The 23,688-nt window shown below is 38.9% G+C and overlaps 1 protein-coding gene across 1 annotated transcript in view; it reads right to left on the bottom strand.

The window, feature by feature from the left end:
• Positions 1-350: 350 nt before the first annotated feature.
• hs3st4 (heparan sulfate (glucosamine) 3-O-sulfotransferase 4) overlaps positions 351-23,688 on the bottom strand; it is an 89,070-nt gene continuing 65,732 nt past the window's right edge. The window contains exon 2 of the mRNA XM_039823665.1: positions 351-2,465. Within this exon, the coding sequence (XP_039679599.1) occupies positions 1,811-2,465 (655 nt within the window). The 3' untranslated portion in view covers positions 351-1,810. The remainder of the gene's footprint in view (positions 2,466-23,688) is intronic.

The raw sequence follows: 23,688 nt of genomic DNA, 5'->3' as shown, positions 1-23,688 counted from the left end.
TCTCTGAAACCATATCGGCTCTGAGGATGACGTTTGCGGAGAGAGAAAGAGAGGAGAGACAGAGACATTGTCAAAAAAACACACCAAAAGATGGCTACACAGAGAAGCCTCAAAGTGGAAGTTCTGACTCTGGGATAGTGAGACTCAGAGGTAAGTGTTCAGGCTTGGCGCTACAAAGGGCAGTATAGTGCTTACTTTGATTGAATCAGTTGCTCTGTGTAAGTAGCTGCTGGTGCCGGCCTCCCCAGGGTGACAGAGAGGTCTGCAGAGAGTGAACCAATCCAGCCATCCATGGCAAGAGAACAGGGAGGATTAACAGAGCAATGCATCATAGCTGTAGCAACCAGTGATGTGTAGCAGACTGTATTTATTGACTCATTGGCTGTATTGATTGTCTCAATTGATGAAAAGTCCAGAGACAACAGACAGACGCACAGCGATTTATGCAAAAGAAAAAATAAAGAAAAAATGATGGGTCATGTTGGTTTTTCATTGCATGAGTAAAGGAGCATTTCATAGCAAAACCCTGTTATTTTCATCCACCCAGTTAGTCCTGCTGATCACAATTAAACCTCTGATTACAGCACATTTCCCTGCAACACAGCATCTCATTCAAGTTAAGTACATACAGTAATGGCTTGGTAATTTACCTGGGCATGTATGTAGCTTTTCCTTGACAGCAAATTCTCTCTGACATTGACATTGTTCCAGCGGCAGCGGCTTATTTAACACGCCATTAATCTCTAACGACAGAAGACCGCGTCACAGCAGATGTTTGTTAACAAACTTCTGCTCGGTCCTCTGGTGTTGTTCTTCACCCTCATTGACATGTATTACTGCAACAAGAGGAGGGTCATGAGGCAAACAGTCGAGGACTGCAAGAGTTACCTGATATTTTGGGTGCGTTTTTGTGCGACGGGAAATTGTTTTTGTCAAGATGCAGAATTGTTTGATCTAAAGCTAACCCTCTATTTGCAGTAGACAGATTCATTTGTCAAATTATGCCAAAATCACTGATACTGCACAACGTCTGAGTGCATGGTCATCAGTATGCTAATGTTTAACTAAGCAGTGAAACAATCCAATAATTGAATGATGGCCACTGTACATCAGCTCTCTTTTTGACTATGTGTGCAATTAAGGAGTGCAGAGCAACCACAACACTGAGTAAATGAACACTTTGGTAAACTTAGACAAAAACAGGATTGTCTCCACTCAGAATATGAAAAGATTGAAAAGATGAGCACATGTCAGAAGATTATTGTACTATATGTCTTATCATTTTTCTTTCTCTTCTAAAGCAGCAGGACAGTGTGGAAAGACATAATACAGAACACTTCATGGCCTTATCTATTGAAATAGAATAGCTTTTTGTACTTGATGCTGGTGAGTGGGTGTGAGGGCAACAAACTGCAAAAATGAAAGTAAAGGGAGAAGAAACAGGCGGAGTTTAGCCTTTGGGCTCATGAGGTAAGGACACTTAACTTATCGCATGCATTGCCATAGTCAACATGATTTTTATATCAGCTCTATGCTTTAAAAGCAAAATGAATAAATCATCTCCTTTTCACAAATATAAATATATTTTATGTTTAGTATATACAATAATGATTTGCCATCATCAACAACATTAGTATCGAAGGGAGAGAAAAAGCATGTCAGTAAACTCTTGCTAATGGATACAGACACTGCAAAGACAGCCATGATTGATTGGCGCGCTCAAGCACTCTCTCTGAAGAAAAATCGAGACAATAGTAGTTTTACTGAAGAAGGCTGGTGGTGTGGCTGCGCTGTGCCATGCCGCAGTCTACTAGTCCTGAGAGCTACGAGATTCATTGTCCCCCTCCAGCTCCCATTCAAAGTTCTGGCCAGTCATTTGGTAGAACATCATGTTAAAGGGTTTGTAGAACTTGTGCAGCCGCCGAATCACGTCCGGGTCAATTTTAGGGTGAGTTCTCCCTTTAGACTTGCCGAGGCATCTGGGAGTGCTGCTGTCCTCTGGCTTCTTCAGACACGGAAATCCTTTAGTTTTATTGAAGTAAAAGTGTTTGTCTGTGACGATCCGTTTTAGTCCCAAGAAGTCCTGCACTTTGGCCATCTCGCCCGCGGGATCCACAATGAGCCTTTCCCCGCTGACAAAATGCATTTGGGAGAGAGGGAAATACTGCATCCAGCTCTCCAAGTGGAGCGCATATATTCCTATACGCAACGCACTCCATGAGGCGTCTATAAGACCCAGCGTCCGATTCTTAAAAGCCAGGACCTCAAAGGTGGGGATCTCAGGTTTCTTGGACAAAGTTTGTGTGTAGTCTGAAATGGCTCTAGTGACAGGATTACGCACCACTATAATAAGCTTGATGTCCCTGGCCATGGAGTGGATCCGCTTTGGGGCATGGTTAGTCACAAAGTAGCTGGGCGTCTTCTCCATGGTGATCTGCCCTTCCAGCGTTGAAGGCATCAGGTCTCTGGGAACACAAACAGGGGAAGAGAGAAAAAAAAAGCAGCTTAGCACAGTATTATCCTCAACACCTCTTGCCGTGCAAATAAAATACCCAAGGACACAGCGCAAGCAAATTTATTAAGCAGTACATTATGTGAAATTACAAGTGAAAATAACTGTTATTATCACCGGACATTATCTTGTGAGGAGAAACATACAGCTAATTACATCCATGGAGTAATATGCAAGAGATAAAAGAAAGAGGATGAAACGGCAGGCAAGCAAGTATGCTCATTGCTTAATTGACTCCATCTGTGTTACTCCAGGAGCTGTTTTGGAACTTTAATAATGAGTTTGCCGCATATCATTAATACTGGGGTGCCTGGGGTATTGTTTTGTCATACATTTATTATGCATGCAATGCTCATGCTCTGTGCAGGCAGTTTTATTTCTTATGCATATGCACTTCCCCTGCAATGGGTGCAGGCTTTTCTTCTCTTCTCTGTGCTACGTTTAAGGTTAGGGGCTGTTCATTGAAGGAAGCAGTGATTAATTATCAAATTCAAGGTGATAATTTGTATTACAATAGATAAGTCCCCAGCATTAATGTATCTCCGGAACAATGGAAATCCATTTGCCACCGCCGCAAATATTATGTTTAATTTGGTTTGTTGTTTGGTTTGATGAGTTGTAGGATACGACAGTGCAGAGTATATCATACGCACAGGAGCAAGTCTTGTTTCTACCCTTTCTATTTTAGTATCAATAATAAAGCATAGCATTTGCCTCAAGCAAATCCTCATCAAATGTGTACACTGATGTTCATTCCAATCCGTGCTCTTTTCTTTGTTTGTAGGCTATGTGATTCAGTGCTAATTTGGTACATTAAATCCTCTGTGAGACACGCTGTTTATTTTACTACTAACAAACACGAGCACAGGAGCTCCACAATATAATATAAAGTGAAAGAAAATCTGAGCATGCACACAGTTTTTCCTTCCCCAAATTAAGTCATGTTTGCTTAGAAATTAATGTATAAAAAGCCTACCCCAAAATCCAAATTATTTCTAATCTGGAGATTTACAGAGTTAGTGCAGAAGAATTCTCTATAATTCTGGGATAAAAACTATTTCCTCCTCCCTGCAATATTTTTTCCATTAGGCTGCCCTGCACCACAAACCTACAGTTGTAACGATATACTCACATCAATCTTTTGCATCTTGGACATATTCTAAATTAACTGTTCTCCAGCAAAGAATCCAATTTACTCTGCAAAACATAAGAGCTGTTATGCACATATCGACCACCCTCACACACACACACACACACACACACACACACACACACACACACACACACACACACACACACACACACACATGGATACTGGGCTGAAAGTATCACAAGTGGCCTGGTAATTGCATCTCAGTAAGAGTATTGCCTTCCTGATGGGTAATTTCCCTCAGGATTATGTTTGTCTCTTGACAGCATAGAACTGTGGTTACTTCTGGGCCTGTAATGGGATATTTAACATATCTACTGATAGCATAGTGACCAGAAAGAGTATTAGTTTTCATTATATTCCATCACTTTCCACACTTCCTCTCTTACAGTAATGAATGGCTAAAGATTTTTGTAACCTTTCAAGGACTTCAGCTCTGTCTACCATCTAACTCAACTCCAGAGTAGACTAGGTGGTCCAAAGGTGCAACATCACCATGTATGGTAATAAAAAAAAAGCTCACATATACCACAGCAAATCACCTTGAAACAACCGATATCCTACTGTATGGACCTGAGCTGCAGTGTGTCACTGGTTATGTGCTGTGCATCTTTGGAGCATATCCAATTGGCAGGACAGATGTACAATGTTCAAGGTTACCTTTTTGAAGGTGTACACATAAGCTATTGTCCTCATGGGCTCAACGCTAATCATCATGCATTTAATTATACAACAATGGAAACTGCTCGAGCCAAAGACGTTACGTTATATGTTACAGAGGCTCCACTTTGATTGGGAATCAGTCATGGATCATGTACATCTAAAATGTCAGTGGGACGACGAGGCGGGACGGAAATCAAAATGCTGATAAACAAGCTAATTTCTCGGTGCATGGCAAATGACTCCTCTGGCCTTGCAGTCTAGTGGAACTGGAGTAAACAACAGCAAACTGTTAACTCCCGCTTCTTCTTTCTCCGCATCAGCTGCTCAGCTCAACACAGGTCATTCAGGTGGGTAGGTAAATAAAATCCATAGCGCTAAAGAGGCCCTGCGAACCATCTGCTGTTTACCGCCTTAGACCGATGACATACCACATAACATTTACTTTCCTGCATTTCAAAACAAGCCCAAAGCTTTATTTACATAGGAAACAGAAGTGTGAAGATAAAGGCGCCTCTACTTGGAGCATGGAGTAACTTTTAATGATCTCTACGGTGAGAGGCATGCAGGAGAATTACTTGGTTGCATTGAAGTGGATACAAGTAAATAATACAGACAGACTAATAGCAGCTCATGCAGAATATTACTCTGATACTAAAAAATAACATAGTTGAGAGTCATTCAATTCCTTAGAAAACAGCTGAATGTTAGCCTGGTTGACACCAGACCTGTTGTAACTGAGAGTGGGTCTGGGCAAGCTTCATTCACAGCTCATTTCCAAAGGGGCATCACCAACGGACGCCACTCAAATGCCTCTGGGGGCAATTGGATAGTCCTTCAACCAATCACACCAGCGATCCGGGTGACGTAGCAGCGACAGCAGCATCAACGGGTTGCTGCGCGTTGGTGGCTGTCATATTGAATGTAAATAAAAAGGTGCTTGCCGTCGCTGCGCTATCGTCATCATGTAAACCTCAACGGTTGTGATTGGTGCCTCGATTTGGAAAAAATGGAAATGGGCTTGAATGGGCTCTTGGCCAGACTGACTTAAATCTCAAATTTTCTGGAAATTCGTCAGGGTTTTCCCAGGCTAGCTGAATGCTGTCTCGTTACAAAAAAAAAAAATCCCTTGCAACCAGATCCATTAAATGTCACTATAACATTATCCAAGTCAGAAAAATAAATAATAAAGCAGAACATCAACCTTTAAAACTACACTTCTCTAGTTGTTTTGAGATCCTGTACTATAACTTAGGAAGGAAATCCGTTTTAAAATCATTCCACGTGAAATTCAGATCCAGAGGATGCCCAGTCGTCTCTCAAGGTTGATTCATCATTCCAAACGTGCAGTTCATCAAATCACAGCAAATCTTTGTATTTGTTAGGACAGAAACTAATCTTCACTGATAATCACAGCTCTTCATGCCTTAACGCCCACCACAAAAGTGCTCTGGAACATGGCCCAGCATTTAACTCAATGTTTCATTATGTTTTGTCAAACTAGTGTACAGGGAATATTTCAATGCATGATGAGGTGAGGGATCACGCTAATTTACATTCCCAGATACTAATAGGTCCAAGCTGTTTCTGGATGATGAGAGTTTCTCCAGAGAAGTTGAGTTGTTTCTAATAAACTCTGGCAGAGAAATAAAAGCTCCCCCAGTCTCTCATTTGGATTGATCAGGGCTTTGCTGCAGAGTGTCAATCCGCCAAGCTTTCTCCATGTCATGTCAAATACAATCAATTATTCTAAAGGAGTCCACTCATAATAAGCTCCTGAGTCTTTGGAGAGCACATTTTGGAGATGGTGCCAGTGATGTGGGCAGACTACTCTGATCCACTAAATAATTCCTAAAAATAATGAATTGAGGTGTGAATTATACAGCAGAAATGTCATTTTTTTGTTTTCTGTAAATATTGAGACAGAAAATAATCCCTCTGTTAGGACGATTATTTGCCCTGTGCACAAGAAACATATTTCAATTACATTTTATAAAAGAAATGATGAAAGATAAAAGCTAACAGTCATTTCTCTCTAGAAATATTTTTTGAAAAAAACTGGCATTTTTCTCAGTGAACCAGCATCTTAACTGTCAGTGCAGGCAGACAATAAAAAAGAATAACGAAAGGCATTTGTATTGAGGTGTTAGTCCGAGTCTGATTTCAAATATCAATCGAGGGTGTAAGCGGCTATTCATCAACAACAGTCAGTCAGGACATTTGCAGTGAGAGATACAGTGGTCAGTTTGCAATGAATAATACCATTATTACACCCTGAGTGACATGTTAGTGATTACAGCAATACAAAGAACAGAGACATTGGTTTAGTGAGAGGTGGAGAAAAAAAAACAAAAAAACGGTTGGTCGGTCAAATGAGTCATTCTTCACTCGGTTCTCGACAAGTGGATGCGTACATGTTTGGCACACATAAAAAACAAGCCTACAGGCCAGAGCAGAGGGTCTTAGTGGGTCTGTTGGAGTGGGAGGCATTGTTTTGTCAAGGTTAAGGTGCAGTTTTAAGGAGGAAAACAAATACAGAGTATGCTGCCATTCTCTGTGATCAGACCAGGCTCAAGTAATGGTGGAGAGTTTGGTTTGTTTTTGTTTTTCTCAACCCAAATCTGACCTTTTCACATGGGTGTAGTGGAAGGATCCTTTGCTTGCCTTAAAGCTATTCACTCGATCTAGTTATGTAATAATATACATACTGTAGGTTAAATTGGGATTTTTTTTTTTTTACATGAACATTTTCTTCTGTTAGTATCATGCAAGTTCACAAATGTGTATTCCATGCATTTGCAGTACCTTATGACTATAATCTTTATAGTAGCTTCTTAATGGGGCAACATATTTCATCATATCTTTTCTTGTCTTCACATTCTTTCGTTTATACATTGGACCTGAATGAAGCTCTGGTGGAAGCTACAAATGCCGCCTCACCCTGACGCTCCTTATTCACACCTATTACCTGTCCATATTCTTTAACCAATACTTATTTTTCTTCTTTACACATTTTTTCCCAAACCAATCTGTTTCTTTGCTTTGCACTGTTGCTTCTGTGCACCACAGAATTTAGTATAATCTCAATCTAATGACATGTTGGCGGGTTGTTTGATCACTGTCAATCAAATCAGATAAAACCATGTCAAAACAGTCCTAATGAAGCTGATTAGCTGAGTTTAACTCTTAATAGTGTGTTTGCTTATTTAGGCAATACAATTGAGTGTTATAAAGAAATACTTCAGATTTGAAACCACATTTTTAGCTTTAATTGAATCAACACAGTTATTTATTTGCCATGGACAGGCTGTTCTAAAATCATTGAAACAATCTCCCCAAACTGTTCAACACGTGATTAAAGCCTACAGTATATGGTTATCACCACCTCCAGTGCCTGGGGCCTTAATGGATCACAGACTACATGGATTTAAGGCAAATTATATTATATAATTCCTGTCATAAATAAATCTACATAATTATTGTAGTCTATAAGTAAAGTTAGTTTTAGTGACAAGTAAACCATGTCTGTTGAATGGCTAGAACAATAAAACAAGGTGACTTATTAAAACACAACACAGCCTCACCACTCTAAATAAGCCAATTATACTTGTACTTCTGCAGGACTGTGGGCTTCAACAGAATCGTTGAGGACAGAAGTGACAGCTGGTCCTGATCAAAACCTTATTCCCGGCTCTCTTCCTAAGATTCCCTAAAGACCGTCCCACTTCCAACAGTGGGCAAGCCAGGTACTTCTCTCCCCACATCACCAGACTGCAGCGCTGAGATCTGAAGCTGTGTTCAGATGCCCTTTGGACATAAAACATCATGAAATAAAGCGTAGCGACAAGGGAAAATATAGGGATGTTTGGGATGCTGTAGCACCCTGCATCATTTGTCCATAACAGTGTATATGAGCTGGAAAATTAGTTTATTTTTAACTGTCTTAAAGTCGTGGGAGAAAATGGAAGCAATCTTATCTCACATGACAAACTCAGAGGATATTGCTTTTTTTCAACGTCCGTGTCTAGTTTTAACATTACTGGCTATAAAAAGGCACTGATGTCTCCTCAAAAGCTGAGAAATAAATGTACAGTACAAACCCTAAACCAAAAATAAAATTCTTACATAATGGCTCATCTGTGCTGGCTCAACAACAGTCTGCCACTCATCTGAAAGATGATTTTCTTTTTTGAATGTTCTTTGCTTGTTTATTTTTCTTTGGATGAGCTGATAAGAGCTCATTTGATCACAACTGCCCTCAATATTCAATGTTATTGATGTTGCCACTACAAAAACAAGCAGTCGTGATGTGCTGGTTCCCATTTTGCAGTGGCAGCAAACACACCCATGGAAGAAATGTCAATGTCATTTATTGATTTACTCTATTTGGAACACCGAAAGAAAACTACTGCATGAAACAGAACATAACAATATCAACAGGCTATTCAATAGAAAACGGCAGTTACCTTTAGACTACCGTTAGACTTTTTCTATATTAAACACATTATGTTTCATTCATCCCTACATCTTCCATATAGCATAAACCATCTCAAAATGTGTATTAGCTCAAAGAAAACCATAAAATGGCCAACAGTAATTGGAAGTCACACCTGAATACGTCAGAGTCAAAGGCTAAAATTTACATCCTGGAAATGTTGCAGCTCCGGCTCAGTTAAGCAGAACCAATTAATATGACAGTTTGAACATGATAAATTTCCTTGTCTGAGAAAAATGGCCGGCACTTTAGGATGCAATCATTTCACTGAAGCTGACCGCAGAGAAAACTGTGCACTGCCTGACCGCATAAGTTTTACAGGTTTTTCCCTGTCTTGGTCGTTCTTGCTCATTCAGTACATGACATTTCCACGAGACTTTAAAAACACTAGTGTGGTGCCCGTTTGGAGCGTGTGCCTGTTCGGAGGCCAATGGCTTGGTTCCCAGTATTTTGTTTTCCACAACTTTACTGTGCAAATTCTCACAAACAACGTGTCACAAAATGCAGTGATAAAACCCTATTTCCCAGTATTGCTGCTTGCAGCGATGTCGGGTGGCGTGCCCCTTCGAAGCATTCTTAAGAACAACTCATCCAATGGTAAATGGTAAATGGACTGCATTTATATAGCACCTTTCTACCTTACCGGACAAAGCGCTTTACATTTTGGCTCTCATTCACCCAATTCCCATACAACGATGGTGGAGGAGATGCCATGCAAGGCGCTGGCCCGCTACATGGCGTACCCATAGGGTCGCCACTGCTCCTCAGTCAGAAATGACAGAGAGAGGTGAATGTTGCGGCCGCAACAGCGAAATACCTAGCACCTACTGGCGTATCTCTTTTACAGAAAGTAGCTAGATTTGTCGCTGGTCGCTTTTTTTAAACCCGCCCCCGCTGCTGAACAGAGGCTCGTAGGCTCTCCGTTTGTAGCAGAGCCGGTGAATTGGAATCAGCTGTCTATGGATGTAGCGTATGCCGGAGACACACACACACACACACACACACAGAGGTTCCTGTATTTATGGTTAGATATTTGTATTAAGTGGGTTCATCTGAGATGATTGTCTAACAGTATATGTAAAATTATGAAATGTAATGTTGAAATGAGAGCATTCCTGACTATTTCCGATCAACCCTGTGCACCAAGCTTTCAGTGATACAGCATCTGATAAGATGAAAAGATTGAAGGGCATCAATAATTACTGTGTGGATAAACAAGTGGCTACAGAAGATAATAACTTTCCATCAGAGCTAGGCCATATGGCTGAAGCCATCATCAGAAACAAATGGAATAAAACCGGTTATTAAATACTCCAAATTAAACAGCATCTGTGTCTGATTGCGTTTAATAGAGAGCACAAATGATTTCTGTTTGATTTTGAATACTGTTGGATACATGACTCTGGATGTATGTTGCCCTAAGGTATGTTGAACTTAGTGTAGAGAAATCTTAAAGGAAAGAGGGGATGTCTGTCTTTCCTCCCCCCACCTTTTTTCATATCCAATAGGTTATTTTTTGGCAGCACTATCAGTTCAACACCTGGACATGAACTTTTCCAGGAAATTACCTATCAGTCATTTTTTTTCTCAATTTTTTTCCAATTCATTATGGAGCTGTAGGTCAGTGTGACACCACGAAGGAGGAGGCTGCACAAACTCTTTCCATTCTCTGTGCGAGATATTAGAGCATATATCCAGCAATAGAGACAGAACTTGATTCTGAGAATTCGGCAGTTTTCTCCTTTTATAGAAATTTAAGGTAACTCACAAAATGTCAGGAGGAATATCAGGGAATAATTATGGCAGGCAAACTTGTTACTTTTGCCATTTCTCAATCGCAAAAATTGGTACTAAAACCTGTTTTATGGCACACACTGGAGAATGTCAGCCTCAGTGTCTGTCTGCCCAGTGAACAGCATTACATGTATTACCGCTGGTCTACATCAACCTTTAAGTATTTACACTTTCCACCAAGGGAAGCTAGACTCCTTCTTTGTTCCATAAATGCTTCAGTTAGCCTACCAATACTATTTAAAGCGGAATAAGTATAAATCAACAATATAAACTGTAACTGGTTAGCAGCAGTAAATGAACAAAAAATATCAAATAAACACAAAATGCAACAATGCCACAATTATAAAACTATACCAAATGGACTGTAAATAGTCCAGGGTCAGTTTTTAATAATACATGGTGCTTTTAGGAGTTTATTAGCAAAATGGTAGCAGTGAGTTCAAGTCTGTGACAAAATTTCAAACTCAGTTCTCTCTGTCTATTCAAGTTTGTCTCAATAAAAGCTCAAAAGTGCTTTTTAGTGCGTAGTAGTGAGTAGCAACACGAGCACGTTTTCATGATGATTCTTGGGCACAACTTCCCTTCTATAAGCTACACTTTGATGGTAAAGTGGGGAAAAGTATGAATCTCCTTCACGTTCCAAACAAAGTAAACTACTTTCTTAAACTGCACACTAAACTTAAAAATCAATACAAAGTTGATTGTTAATAGATTGTTTTTTTAATTCATTAAAGCACACATGATGACATAGAAAGGCCATTCTGTTGCCAGACTTTTAATCTGAGGGTTGTAAAGTAAAGTAAAGTTGTCTTGATTTTAAAGTTGTTGACATTGTAAGTCAGCAATAATAAAATGTAGGCACCCGATTCATGCATCTTTCCTCGTAGGAAGTTCCCAATTACCGAGTACAATGGAACGCGGCATAATCGGTAGTGATAAGCTCCACCTGTGGCAGTCGGGGGAAAGCCGCCCGTGCTGACTGACGTAAATTGTGTTACTAACTGTGCTCAATCAATATTGTTCTAACGCACCTTTTGATCTATCTATCTATCTATCTATCTATCTATCTATCTATCTATCTATCTATCTATCTATCTATCTATCTATCTATCTCTGCTCTTTTTTTATCATAATTTATTTAATTCTAAATTGAATAATTGAGGTGATTTAATGAAGAACAGAAGTGAAGTCATACCTGAAGAAAAATGTAACTCCTCTGTATTTCAGCAATGCCTTGTGACTCACATTTGACCACTTGCTATAATGGCCACATCTCCAGCAGCACATTGACATGGAATAGCAGTTGAATGGGTATTGATGCTAATATTTAAAGTGCTTAAAATTAGTTTAAAAAATGTTTTATTTCTAAATGTATATGCAAAGTGTCAGCATTTTCCAGCTGCAACTGGTCAGCAACTACAGTATATGTGTTAAACGAAATGACTATCTCTTGAGGAGGGACTGTTCTAGTGGGTAAGTGTGGTAGCCTGCTGCTGTCTGTGATTTTAGATCACCATAATATTTATGATCCTATGCTGCTTTGTAAACACTGTATACCATTTTAAACATGGTGTGAATCGTGTCTGATAAGTTACTGTGTAGCATGTTGATACGTTCAGTAAATTATCAGACTGTTTTTCCTGTAATGGCATCCTTACTAATCACAGTAGGTGATTAATCTAGTAGTGTTCAAATCTAGGCTCCAGATATATATGTAATATATAGGTATATGTTTATACTCCCACATATGTGTGCTTGAGAATGTGTCCTACTTTAGTCTTTCTATGGAAAGCCTCCAAGATTTTGCTTTCAACAGACAAGAAGAGAGAGGAGCAATAAAGTACATCTATAACTTTTGTATGAGAGATTTACCAGGTCCCTGTCTCTATTTCTGTGTCCAAACATATCTCACATAGTTTAATACACACAAAATGGACAGTGTTATGTTGTGTTCTGCAGTCACCTCTGAAATACCAATCAAACACTGTGGTACAAGTTAAATTCTTTCTAGCTGCTGTGGCAGGTTGGCCCACCTGGGTACTCGCTGTAAAATACTGATGTTGGCTGTAGCGATCGTAGAAAGAATGGATGGGATGGAAATTGGTCATCGGTTGATATGGAGGAAGGCTAAATTGTGGTCAAGCTAACATTGGCTGGTTATCGGTGCCAGTTTTAAAATCCCCAGGAGCTTCTTGAATTCAGGATTTGTTAGTTAGTAGTAAACACCAGGACATAAACTGATCTTTCAGTGCATGTATATTCGCCTTGTTTTATATTCAAAAGATCTTTAAATGAAAGTCATCCAACAAGACACTTAACATTTCTCCTTCCCAAACAATGAAAACAACAAAACTGATCAGCTAAGTAGTTAGCATAGCACCCACCTTTTAAAAACAAGCAAAACAACAGAAATCTACGTTTTTTTTTGTTTCAAAAACTGCACAGAAACAACCACAGATTATTCCCATTAACTGGTGCAGGGTAGCCCTAGTCTTCTGAGGCCAAAAACCTATGTTGTGCATCCAAAAGCACAATATTTATCTTATTGCCTCCCTGATGTTCTGCATTCATAAAGCTGTGGGCAATCTGCTAGAAAAGTGCTGCTGCCACATGTGCCACTCATAAGATTTCACTTAAAGCACGAAACTCATAGTAAAAGTACTTTTATACTGAGAACTCAACCCATAAAAGAAAGGTTTGTTGATGTATTGACTAATGTGAAGGATGGGGGCATTAATGAAAATACTGTAATGCACAGTGAAGTGTTTGCATTGTAAATGATAAAGTAAAAGTCCAAAAAAAGAAGAAAGGTCCAAAGCACTCTTCTTGCAAAAAGCATTAATTTAGATGTCTGTATTATATTGAAATTATTAGTACATTACAAATAGAGCTGGGTAGTGGAACAAACAGCCTTTTTCAGGGTGTAATAAAGTAAAGTCCTTACATGTGTGTTCAGAAGAATCTGCAAGCCAGACTACACTTGAAAATGACTAAACCACCCAGCAATTCACATATTGACAGACATTTACTAAAATAACTATAGCTATTTCTGTTAATCTCCATTTCAACTATTTCCCATCGTTAACCACCACTTATAAACCTTTTGTTGTGGCTGTTTCTTTATTGTACTGAGAATCCTGAGCATCACTATGTATTATTATTAACAATACACCCTTGAATAATTGGTGTAGGTGAGTGCACTGAGGTTTACACACATACACACACACACACACACACACACACACACACACACACACACACACACACACACACAAAAACATACACACACACATGAGGGATAATTCACTTTATTATCAGAGTGTTTCATCAGAACAGCTGGAACAGTCTAGAGGGGGCTCTTATTTAAAGCGCAGCCACAAACTGAGCTGTTGAAAATGAATTACAAGTGAAAGGTTCGAAAAATATAGTTTCTGAACAAGGATTTATGGCAATTTAAAAGCAAAGTGTGAACTGAGCTGCTAAATGTCAATTACTAAAAAAATTTTAAAAAAAAAAAAAAAAAAAAAAAAAAAAAAAAAAAAAAAAAAAAAAAAAATGTTGCTTTGATTCAGCAAAGTCACGTCTGAGATGATAACGTGTACAATACATTAAATGTAAATAAATGATTATTGCTTGAATTATTTTACAGCTTCAACTGCAGTGCAGTAACAATTAGGTCTCTTGTCAAAACATATATAGATATTTTAAAAGTTATTTTATGTCACTGTGATCTAAATTTGTGTCAGGCTTAAAGGGAGGCAGAGCTGTTCATACTGTAACATCTGGATGCATGAAAATAGGCTGCTAAGAATGTTATAATCATGCAGACAAGGCCTAAGCTGCTCCATTACGGACTAAGCTGACCTATCAGTGGGGCTTTTGCTAATCCAAATTGTGCTTTAGCTGGCAGAGATTGCTCAATTCAGACGGTCTGCTGGGAGAAAAAAAGAAGCTAAAATAGTTAACCTGCCATGTGAACTGCTATCATTTATAAGATCTTTATCTCTCAGTATCATATGTGCACAAACGCTCAGCTATTGAAAAGCTCATTTTCATGGTGGATTTTCTATTTGCTTACCAAATAAATGCCAGCTATGACCAGTCCGGAGTGCCTTAAGCGTGCTTTCATTCGACACAAGCTTAACAGCCCCAGCTGCCATACTTACATCATGCTGAAATGTCCTGAGTGACAGTTATATTTACAACTGCAGACAGGGGCAAGCACAGAAAAAAAGTTCTTTCATGTAAGATTTATTGTGTTTACTTGTAAAACAAGAGTGTTTTCTCTATCTGACGAAAAGCTCTTCATTTTTGGGAATGCACAGTTTGGCATCCTTGAATGATTTGGTTTTATATTTTTACTGTGACTTTTGTACAGAGGCCCAACATTAGGTTAGCTGCTTTATTCAGAAGCTGGTATGACTACAGCTAATATCAGCAGCTCACAGTTGGCTCCATAGATACACTTTGTTAGCCAGGCTGACATGACACAGGGGAAATTAATTTGCTACAGCCATATAATGGTTGGTTATTTAATCACTGTAAGATTTAATTTAACACATTAATGGCAACAGGCTGCTTCTCCTCCTGGAGTTTCTTACCTGCAAAAGACTTAAGGGATTAGAGACAGTATAAAAAGGACCGAACTGTCAGGAAGAAAACATAATAATAGTGACTAAACAACCACTCAATTAGTGCTTCTCTTTCAGTCATGTTTTTTTTTTTTTAAATAGTTCTCAGGATCAAAGCACAGAAAGCGCCTTCCTACTTCCACTAACTCAAAGACTTGTGACCATAAGATTGGGCAAACACCAACCATCTCAAATGACTGCACAGGAAGCCTCTGCAGGACCTCTAACCTGTTTATTACATCTGTTCCGCATTATTTCTGCTGGTTACAGCTTCAAACCAACAGAAAAGATATTATTTATCGTTGGGAAAATGGACAGACAAACACCTCAACTGTGAAATGGCTGTTGCAAGCCATTGAACATCTCCCATGGTTTTCAGTACTCGAGATGGAAGGAGACATGAGAATGTAATCCTTGAAAGAATCTCGGTGTAGCCCTCAGCCCTTTGAGCTGCTTATTTGGGCACTTCCCGTACCCCCCCCCCACCACCACCACCACCACCACCCCCACCGTACACACCCTTAATCTCCCTAGCAGAGGTAGTTTAACACGTGAAGCGAATCTGCCATAAACACCATCACAAATGCAGGATAATGTTTTAGAGATACACAGATTAACTTGTGTAATCCAGGCTGCCAAAGGGAGAGCTTAAAGAGAAATGTGTCAAATGTTTATAGATAGAATATAACCAAATTTTAAACCTTAATCTCTAAAGACTTTTATCTTTTGTTGTCCTCACATGTTCCGCTATATTCTGGGAGTATAGGGATGATCAGTTACAATTAAATTACATAGCAATGAAGTAAGTAACCTGAATAAAATATATTTTACAAAATGAAACAATTTAATACTACTACTTTTTATTCATCTTTAAACTGCAGAACAACTAAATTCTAATTGTCATGTAAATTAATAAATGTCACCAATAAAAGAAAATCCAGAAAGCTAAAACAAAATTCAGTAAATTAAGTCATCTTCATCCAAATGTTTTTTTCAAGTAATTTCATGTTATGACCAAAAGCTTCATTGTCACACAGCAATTTGTAATTAATTCAAAAGACAAGTGTGTTAAACACAAACATATGTCTGCTGCCCTATAAACAGAAAATAGAAGTTATTCTGTTGGGAGATGTGCAGCCACTTCCATGCTGCTGTATTAAGTGCAAAGTGATAAAAACTGCAGCTTCACTTATCATGTAGTCGGTGCACAAAGTAACCTGTTTTTACAGACATTTTAAATATCCTCTGATGTTGGTTTCATTTTCTGTGCTATTTTAAAATGAAAAACAATGTCCATTATTTCAATGTTTAATGTGCGGCTGCGGGATTTACATAATAACATGGTTTTGTGAGTATGACAATTTATGTTTTGGTATTCTGCATAGACCATTTGGGAGAGGGCATGGAGGGAGAAAAGAATGAATTGCAAAACATATCCAGTAATTAACTCCTTAGCTGGAGCAGTCACACTTGATTGCTCCCACAAACTGCTTTGAGCATCATGAGGTCACATTTTCTCTGACAGCAAGTGAGCAAAATAAAACTAAAACAACAGCTGTGTTTCTTGAGATGTTTTGTCTGAAGGCAGCACTGATAGTTGAGACCAGACACAATTCTGGTCCAAATGATAGCCTGTTGTGCCACATGAGACAATTTACTGACTCATAAATGGCATGTGGGCCATCAACATGTATGTTTCACCATTCTTTTATAGTCAGAGGCAGCTCAAATAAAAACTAACGGCTACGGTTTGCCTATAGCACCATGGAAACCATTAGCTTCCCGGGTAACATATGTTTCATTTTTAGAAAAACCACGCAGCATGCTGCGGCTGCACCACTTGTGGCAATCCATACTGCACTTCAGCCTACTCAACAATGCCACTGGTTGCCTCTATGCACATACACTTAAACATTATATCTTAGCAGTTTCCTCGGGTTGGAGGATGACATTTAATTCTGAAAAAAAGGTATAAGCCACGTTAGTTATTCCCAACTTATGGTAATGGTATACATCATTCTTCACCAAATATGTGCCACAGCTTGGCTGTTTATTTTATAACCCAAAGAAAACTTGCTGACTGGATAATGCAGTGAGAGACATACTGTGTTCCACACCGTCCCCATACACATACTTCTACTGATAAATGCATATTTGCATATTTGCAAACCAATGTTTAGACTCTATGGTCTGTTGAGCCAAAGTTTCTGTTTTCCTTGTACCATGTTTGCCAGTATTTACTGTGTTAAAATGTAAATGAATACAGTAGTTTGTTCCTGCACAAACAAACACATTATTGTACATTTATTGTATCCGATTCCTTACTGTAGAGGGGTATGGCTCTGATTTCATTTTCTGATGGAGTATATCTCAGAAGTCTACCTGATTAAAACCTGGTAAATTATAAAGCTGAATAAACTTCATTACTGCATAGTTTTATATGTTGACAGCTGTGCATTCATTTTCTGCAAACATATTGCTGACCATGAAAATCCCTTATCAATAACCAACACTCAAAGCAGGTATGCTTCCACTATCAGAGGATAAATGAGTTAAAGCAAATTATCCATATGGGCGGAGTAGCATATTTAATTACTTGTGGAACCTGCTCTGCTATCTCTAGCTGTCTGCATTTCACATCAGTATTCAATTAAGCACAGTGATCAGATGATTTGGGAGAGCAAACTGCATTGCGGCTTTTTTAGTGCTTCTCCCGCTGTAACACAAGAGAATCTTACACTGCAGGTATGTTACTAAGACAAGCATTTTTTCGATTGAATGTGGTCCTATGGATACTGTTTTATCTTTGTCAGTGCCCACATTTCCTAGTGAGGCAGTGAGTTCTGTGGTACAATACATCATTAACCACTGTGAGCCCTTTACTGATTTAACATCCAAGAAAAACAAGTCTTTGGTGGGAACACCAGTGAAGCTGACCAATTCTTGAACTCTCCATGTTGCTCTGCAGTGGACCCTCTCCTCATATAAAAGAAATGCTCCGGTCATTTGAAGAATATAATTTCACTATCAATCCGCTTTCATAAGTCGAATCGGACAACGGGTGTGTTATACAATAAATGAATTGCATAATGACTTTTGCACATACAAGCAATATATTCTCATGATAGCAGTGATAGAATAGAGGGCTCCTGAAAGGCTTATGTTTTACTTGAGAGCTTACAAAAGCAGTCAACAAGAGCACTTTGTAGCTCTCTGTTAACAGACGTGTCTTGTAATCTTGTAATGGAAGTTTAGATATAATTCACAAAACTGTGACTTTATATTTTCTACGATAAGGCTTTCTTTAGGCAATAAATGTGCAAGGATGTAGTGTAAATGGGGCTCTGGTGTGCAGGTGAGGGCAGGAAATACAGCTGCTACTTTATTTAGTGTGCAGGAAACAGTTGCCAGTAATACAGTTGTTTGTGTTATTTTCATAATTTTTAGAATACCGGTATTTCCATCTTATTTCCTGAACCACAGGATATGTCAATAATGCTTTCCAGTAAATGATGTGTGTTAGATTTTCTAAACATAAATACAGCTACAGTAAGTTGAGCAGAATCCAACCTAGGTTCACTGTCTGTACAGTTCAAGGCCAATACCTTCTGCTTAGGAAGTTTGGTATTTTATATACTCTGTATATTGCTACATGCAAATGTTGGACTTCATCCAAAGTCCTTTGGCAAATATGTGTATCTGAACACTGTTATTGTACTTTTGGTCTTGGGTGTTTTTTTAATGGTTTGGGCTTGGCTAGTTCCAATTTAAAAAAAAAACATGTAATGGTACAGCATACAAATGTTCCATGAATAAATGATTTTTCCCAGTTTTGGTGTGAAAGAACTTGACTGGCCCATTCAACACTTTTGGGATGAACTCAAACACCAACTGTGAGTCAGACCCATCACCCAACAACTGTGGTGGACCTGAAATTCCTGCAGCCACGTTCTAGAACCTTGTAGAAAGATAGCAGATAGTTGTAGCAGCAGATTAACACAGGCGGTTTTGGAATGAAAGGTTCAACAATCACATAGCCTGCAGGTGTAATGTTGTCATACTTTTGGCCTTGCATCTTTAAAATATAAAAAGCAACAGGCAGTATTTTGAAATCTATTCCACTATGTTCTTCATGGCGCCCAGGGGCATAGCACAACATTCTGGGCCCTGTAGAAAGCGGCCCCTCCCCACATCCACAGCTATTCATTCTAGCACCTTTTAAGGCCCTCACATGAGGGCCCTGGGTCCTCAGTCCCCTTCACCCCCCAGTCCGACATCCCTGGTGGCGCCATTATTCATGCTTGTTTTTGCTCCGTTTTAGTAGAATTTGTTTCAGAGTTCATTCATTTTTGTCAGTTCCTGCAGTTTCTCTGAGCAGATGTTTGTTATAATTAATATACACCACAGTCATCTTTCACACAACAAGGATTAATGCTTCATGGTTAAAACTGGAAATATCAAACTGTTGGCCTGTCCCATCGCTTGTATCTTGAAGAAATGATGAAACTAAGAGTGGTTTAAACAGGGATAATCTCAGATGAGCTGAAATGGGTACAGAGTTATACATTTTTAATGGACAGTTTTTATATGTGAGCATAACGGTTAAAAGCCTGACGGAAATAATTTTCTCCTCAATTAATCCTCTGCTTGGTTGTTCCCATGATCACATTTCAAATGTACGTTTTGAAGTCAACAGGCACTACTAAACTTTACAAACCCAGCTAAAAGTCGTGTGCAAAACCTTTCGCCGATTTGCATGATTCATGTTAACATTCACACACACACAGCGGAAGCATGTCTAATGTGCTGTTGGTTTTTCCACTTGTAACAAGCTCAGGAAGAGTTGCTGCTGCTTGTCTGGGGGGAGGTTTGTGAGCCAGGAGAATTTCAGGGCATATTATGAGAAACAATATTATCACGAGGTCCACCTGATGATTGCCTCATTATAAATGGTCTCCACATTGACTTTTACCTCAGCGAGACAGAAGGCTATTAAAAGATGCTTTATTCTCCTTCTGAATGTTCATTATTTCTTACAGCTAAGGATGCTGACATCTCAAACAAAAACCTTGAAGTGACCAGCCTCAGGCCTGTCAGGGGGAGTTAAGATAAGCCTCATATGCATTCATTTAAATGACCAAGAATGATGAGTTACCATCATGATAATGCCATTTTTCATAAACAGTTTTTTACACATTACGTCTGTTAAACTGTGTCTAACCTGATAGCAAAGAGGAAGAAACAAAGGTCTTTACAGCTGCTTCAGGAATTTCTGGGACAGAATGATGGCGTCTGAGAAAAAAAATATACATTATTGATAAAGATATGGTACAAGTCCCATTTGGACAGCTCCATATTCATGATGACTTCATGTGCAGCTTGTGACAAGCACAACCAATCTCATGACCACGTTGTCAGACATTCCCAATAAAGCCTGTGATTATTCATGTTGCTTAAGTGCTCCGAAGTAGAGAAAGTCTTTGGTGTGACTCATTTACTAAGAGAAGAAAGAAATTGAGCTTTCTTTCTTCTCAATGCAGTTTGAATCCCTATTTAGCGCTGGCAAACACAAAAGGTCTTTAAAGGGATGAGGTGTTGCCGTGGGGAAAAGGCTCTCACTTTATGACGTTCTCTAATTGCTTGCAGGTAATTAAAAATGTTTAAGTAGTGTGTTTGTATACCTTAAAGGTTAATTCTGTGATCCTGCTCTGTGTTTTGTTAATGTCACTGACATGCTGGTAATCAAACTAGACACCTATTATGTTGATTTGATTAATATTTTGCAACATAGTGCACCCATGATATTTCCCTGTTATTCACAGAGCAGATGTTCAGTGCACCACAGGCAAGTTAAAAAGAAGCTGTTAAAACAAATATGAAGGAGCTATTCTATATACACTGCATATTTACTGATTTAATATCCAAATACATTGGATATCATGAATTATCCACCTTTGAAGAAGTAATAGTTATAATAGCAGTTTCTACATGCAGTCTGTTAAACTACAGTATCATCCCAAAGCGGAGGGCAAAAACATTAATAAAAATAAAATAAAGCTCATATGCACTTGATGATGGAACTGTGTTGGGAGTAGCACGTTACAAAATTAATGCAATTACAGTAATGTATTGATTTTTGCTGTAACGCAGTAATATAACACATTACTTATATAAATTGTGGTAATATTATACCCATTACAACGCATTTTAACCATAATCATTTTATGTTAACCCAGAAATAAGTGGTGTTTTGTTTTTTTAAGAATTCAGAAGAAGATGACATGCCTTTATTTATCCGGCAAGAGAAATTCACATTTTCGCTCTGTTGGTACAGTTCTTACACACATTACACACAGGCCTGAAATACACAAACATGCTCAGGACCTATACATGCACTAATGGAGAGATGTCATAGTGAGGGGGCTGCCCATGGATGAGCACCCAGAGCTGTTGGGGGTTTGGTGATTTGCTCAAGAGTACCTTGGAGTGCCCAGGAGGTGGATTGGCACCGTCCTTTGGTCCATATAAGGACTTGAACCGGCGACCCTCCAGTTCCCAACCCAACTCCTATAAGGACTGAGCTACTGCCACCCATAATGTGAAACATTTTGGCACCAGAGAAAAAAAATCGGAGTAAAAAAATAACGTTATTTCCTGTTGCTGGAATTCGATGGTTGAGATGACTACAGAGGCTGATTCTACATTTACGACATGGACATACTCCCATAATTTTCAGGAGTTATTACGCTGTGTTGAAGCGAGGTGCTGTCCCGTCACTGTTCCCATGGTCAGAGCCAGAACCAGAGATGGTATGTCAGAGGGACAGCGGTCTGTCCAGCAACTGACAGATGTAAACATGTTGGGAATTAACATTTAGGCTTTCTACACGTAATGGCATTAGGCCTACATTTTATCAGCAGTGGAAAGTAACTATACCGTACTTACTACTAAAGTAGTAAGTAGTAAGTACGGTATATATAATCCTTTCCTAGCACTTTTGTGCTTGTATTTTTACGTTTTACTAAAGCTAAAAAAAAAAAATACATATCCCAAAAAATACAAAGCTTGACAGGTCTGCCATGCCTAGTTAGGGTTGCTGAACTATGATTAGATGATCACTATTTGAGGGTGGGTTTTAGCAAATGATCAACTATTAGATAAGTTACTGTCTTATCCCTGATAACTTAACTTCATTATTTGACACATAGCATCGCCCTCCTCTTCCATCTTCATAACTAGATGTTTTAATTTCCCCACAAGGCTTATTTCACTTGCAGCGAGATTTTTGTGATGTTTTCATGATATGACACCTTTTCTTGCCGTGTTTTCGAGAGCAGGCTTCTTGGCCCCAGCAACCTCCACCTCGTGCTGCGAACTGAGTGACAGAGTGTCCCGTCTGGCTGTCATTTGGCCTGACCATGACAGAGAAACATATGGCTGCGGGCTGCATACACATTCCTCTGCGTATAATCTGCCTATGACATTGACAGTCTATCTCAGCTGGAATGAACCATTTTCAGACCCTGAAACCCAACACTACTGTGTGTAACAGAAGTAGCTTTAAGGTGGCTCTGAATACCTGTCAAGACACATCATTGTTTTTCCTTTTGTCAATTTTAACCAAAGCTGCAGCACAAGAAACACAATGAAAGCCCCTGCCCACAATCCCAAACATCCCGAGATATAGTGATCGGGAAAAACTTCAAAGCATATCTAATTAAATAATGTGTCATTTTACAACGTTAAAGTTTATTATTTTACATTTGCATCAACTTTCATTGGACTATATTGTGAGTGGAATAAACTGTTTGCTTTAGTGTTACCGGACTAGACTTTGCCAAGTGAATGTTACTATTAATGAAGTTGTTTTAGTGACCTCTAAATTTGATTTGAATTCAATACATCACTTGCCAAGACACTCATAGTTGTTGGCACAAAAGTAGCACCAAGCTAGTTGTCACTGTTTTGTTTCAATTAACATAAAGCTGTTCTAAATATGCTGAACGCTAGTCTTCTTCAATCCCACCCCAGGGGCAATGCCTTAGAGAACAAAATAATTAACAGCTGTGCTGACACTGAAATCTGTGGCGTTTTACTGTTTTCATTATCTGTGTCAAAATCATTTAGCTGTGTCATCTCCGCCGAGAACAAACAGTAAACATTTAACCATTTTGAAATGGCATACGTCATAGATAAATACCTTGATTGAACAATTACATCACAGCATGAATATATGGTTGGACCATGTTTTGTCTCGGGTCAGAAAAAACCTCACAACACCCATGAAAACACATGCATGATGCAGTTTTTCTGCCTAAACTGTCACAAATAATAAGTAAAATGGAGAAAAGATTAATTCCTTTTCTTTTAAATTACACTTATTTGCTTTCATGTCAAGAGTTAGATTAGAAGATTGATCAATCTCATGTCTGTATGGGAAGTAGCT

Source organism: Perca fluviatilis, chromosome 15 (assembly GCF_010015445.1).
Source record: "Perca fluviatilis chromosome 15, GENO_Pfluv_1.0, whole genome shotgun sequence".
In the NCBI taxonomy this organism is placed as follows: Eukaryota; Metazoa; Chordata; class Actinopteri; order Perciformes; family Percidae; genus Perca; species Perca fluviatilis.
Note: the sequence above shows the minus strand (reverse complement) of the source record. Positions and strands in the feature narration are given on the sequence as shown.